Here is a 2,894-nt window from a genome sequence, read left to right as displayed (position 1 = left end):
TCATCTAAAACTTTAGTTGCTTTTTTGATTTTCTGTCTGGATAATCTTTCCACTGATGTCAGTGGGGGTGTTGAATTCCCCCACTATTATTATGTAACTGTTAACTTCTCCCTTTTTGTCTTTTTGTATTTGCTTTATATGTATAAGTCCTCCACTATTGGGTGCATATATGTTATTGAGTATAACATCCTCTTCTTGTATCGATCCTTTTATCATCATATAATGCCCTTCTTTGTCTTTTGTTATAGACTTTGTTTTAGTCTATTTTATCTGCGATAAATATTGCTATCCCCAACTTCTTGTCATTTCTATTTGCGTGAAATATCTTTTTCCATTCTCTTACTTTTAGTCTGTGTGTGTCTTTAGTTCTGAAGTGAGTCTCCTGTAAGCAGTATAAGATCTACATGTTTTATTTCCCTTCCCCACATTTTGTGCTTTTGATGTCATATTTTACATCTTCTTATTTATCCCTTTACTATGTATTTTAGTTATAGTTGCTTTTACAATTTTTTTCTTTCATTCTTTGTACTAGCTTATTTAAGTGGTTAATCCTCAGCCTTTACTGTATGTTATTCTTTACTAGTGGGATTTTTCTGTTCCTGTGGATTCTTTCTTCTTGTTAATGCCTTTTATTTTCCACTTAGAGAAGACCCTTTAACTTTTCTCTAAAGTAGGTTTAACATCGATTAACTCTTTTAGTTTTTGCTTGTCTGAGAAGTTTATCTCTCCTTTAGTTCTAAGTGATAATTTTGCTGGGTAGAGTATCCTAGGTTGCAGGTTTTTCCCTTTTATTTTTATTTTTATTTTTATTTTTTTAAATTGCAACTTCAGGAAAAGTTCCTGCTTTATTATTCCAAACAAATTTTTGCATGTAAAATAAATGTCCAATAGTTCATGGTATGTGGGAAGATAATGTTTGTTAAAGTCACAATGAAGCCTTATTGACGGAAGCTTGGCTATATAAACAGCACAAGCTGAGAAAAGGTTTAATCTCCAAACCTATTAGACTGGATGAAGTAAGATCAGTAATGGCCACCTTGCAACATTACAGGAGGTCTCATTCCCATTGGAGGTCGAGGAGGCCCACCTTGGTAAGGGGGCACCATTGGCGGTCCCTGCCCATACGGCGGCATAGCACCAGGAAGATAACCTGGCATGCCTTGATGATGACCACCATACTGACCATGAGGCGGCATTGGGGGTCTCATTCCTTGTTGCTGTGGGATGCCTGGCTGTGGTGGCATCGTACCTCCAATTGGTCCAATGGGTGGATTACCAATGGGAGCCTCTCCTGGTCGAGGAATATTATGTTGTTATTTAGGTAACTGTGCTCTTCTCTCTTCCAGCAATATATCCTCATCTGGATGGATCAACTTACTGGTTGCACTGGTCGTTGTAAGTGTAGCAGGCTTACTTGTTATTGAAGCTGCTGGTTTAGCTGCAGTGCTGTTTGTTGTACGAGTGGTTGAAGCTGTAGACTGTGTATATGCAGGGAATGTAGGCTTTGGGGGTTCTGTAGTTGTTGCAAGGGTACTATTTAAGGGCTTGAAATCTGTACCAACAGGTCCTTGGGCAGCTGCCTGAGCCTGTCCTGCACTGGGGAAAAGAGGCTTAGTAACTGGAGGCTGTGGAGCTGGAACTGTTGCTGTTGGTGCAGGTGGTCTGTTAAGAATACCTGACACTGAAACAGCCTGTGCTTGAGTCATTGGAGGAATTCCAGGATGTGGAACAGGAGGGGGCATACCTGGTGGCATACCAGGCATCAGAGGTGGTATTCCTGGTCCAGGTGGCATCATTCCACCCATTGGCATCATTCCAGGTGGCATTCCTGGCATAACTGGTGGCATTCTTGGCATCAGAGGAGGAACACCTGGCATTAATGGAGGTATGCCTGGAGGCATTCCTGGTGCTTCTGGAACTGGTGGTAGTCCTGGTTGTGCCATTGGGGGGATATAACCTTGTTGAGGTTGAACAGGCTGTGGTTGAAATGAAGTTGAAGCTGCAGAATCATCATCATTATATTCATCAGAATCCTCTGGTTGCTTCTTTTTTTGACTCTCTGCTTGTGTTTTCTGTTCAAGAAGTCGTCTTCTTTCATCCATGTCTTTTTCTGGAATACCTTCCATACCATATATTTCCAACTCTATGTCTGTTCTCCCAGGTATTGCATTTGGTACTGCATCTATTGTCTCTTTATGCACCTGCATGCAATGAATAGCTAAGCCAGGTCCTGTATACAATTTCTTATGACATATATGACATTTAAAATGCTTTGCTTTTTGGTGCTGTATAAGGATCTTCTCATCATCAAAATCTCTATTACAATACCAGCACCATGGCTTCAGCTGCTTCTTCTTCTTGCGACCCATAACTGCACTCTACCGACAAAAAAAAAGGGAGGAGAAAACAAGCAGGAAAATCTAGCTGAAGAGTCGCTCACTCTTCTGACCCAACCACCACCACCGTGTCCCACAGGAAAACCAGGTTTTTCCCTTTTAGCACTTTCAATAATGATGCCTGTCCCTTCCAGCCTGCAAAGTTTCTGCAGAAAAATCAGCTTATAGCCTTATGGGGGTTCCCTTATATATGACTCTTTTTTTTTCTCTTGCTGCCTTTAAATTCTCTGTATCTTTAACTTTTGTTATTTTAAGTATGATATGCCTTAGTGTGGATCTGTTTGGATTCATCTTGTTTGGGATCCTCTGTGCTTCCTGGATTGCATAGCTGTTTTCTTCCAAAGTTTTGTGAAATTTTCAGCCATATTTTCATCAAATATATTTTCAATCCCCTTCTCTCTCTCTTCACCTTCTGGGACCCCTGTAATGTAAATGTTGGTATACTTGTTGTTATTCCAGAGATCTCTTAAATTGTTCTCATTAAAAAAAAATTCCTTT

The 2,894-nt window shown here is 40.2% G+C and overlaps 1 protein-coding gene across 1 annotated transcript; it reads right to left on the bottom strand.

Annotated features, from left to right (window-relative positions):
• Positions 1-904: 904 nt before the first annotated feature.
• On the bottom strand, positions 905-2,432 carry LOC133096332 (BUB3-interacting and GLEBS motif-containing protein ZNF207-like). Its single transcript, XM_061197894.1, is given in 1 exon segment — positions 905-2,432. A coding segment is annotated over 1 exon segment (1,347 nt). The 5' UTR covers positions 2,370-2,432; the 3' UTR covers positions 905-1,022.
• Between the last annotated feature and the right edge of the window lie 462 nt (positions 2,433-2,894).

Source organism: Eubalaena glacialis, chromosome 1 (assembly GCF_028564815.1).
Source record: "Eubalaena glacialis isolate mEubGla1 chromosome 1, mEubGla1.1.hap2.+ XY, whole genome shotgun sequence".
Lineage (NCBI taxonomy): Eukaryota > Metazoa > Chordata > Mammalia > Artiodactyla > Balaenidae > Eubalaena > Eubalaena glacialis.
This window is presented reverse-complemented; position numbering and strand designations above follow the sequence as displayed.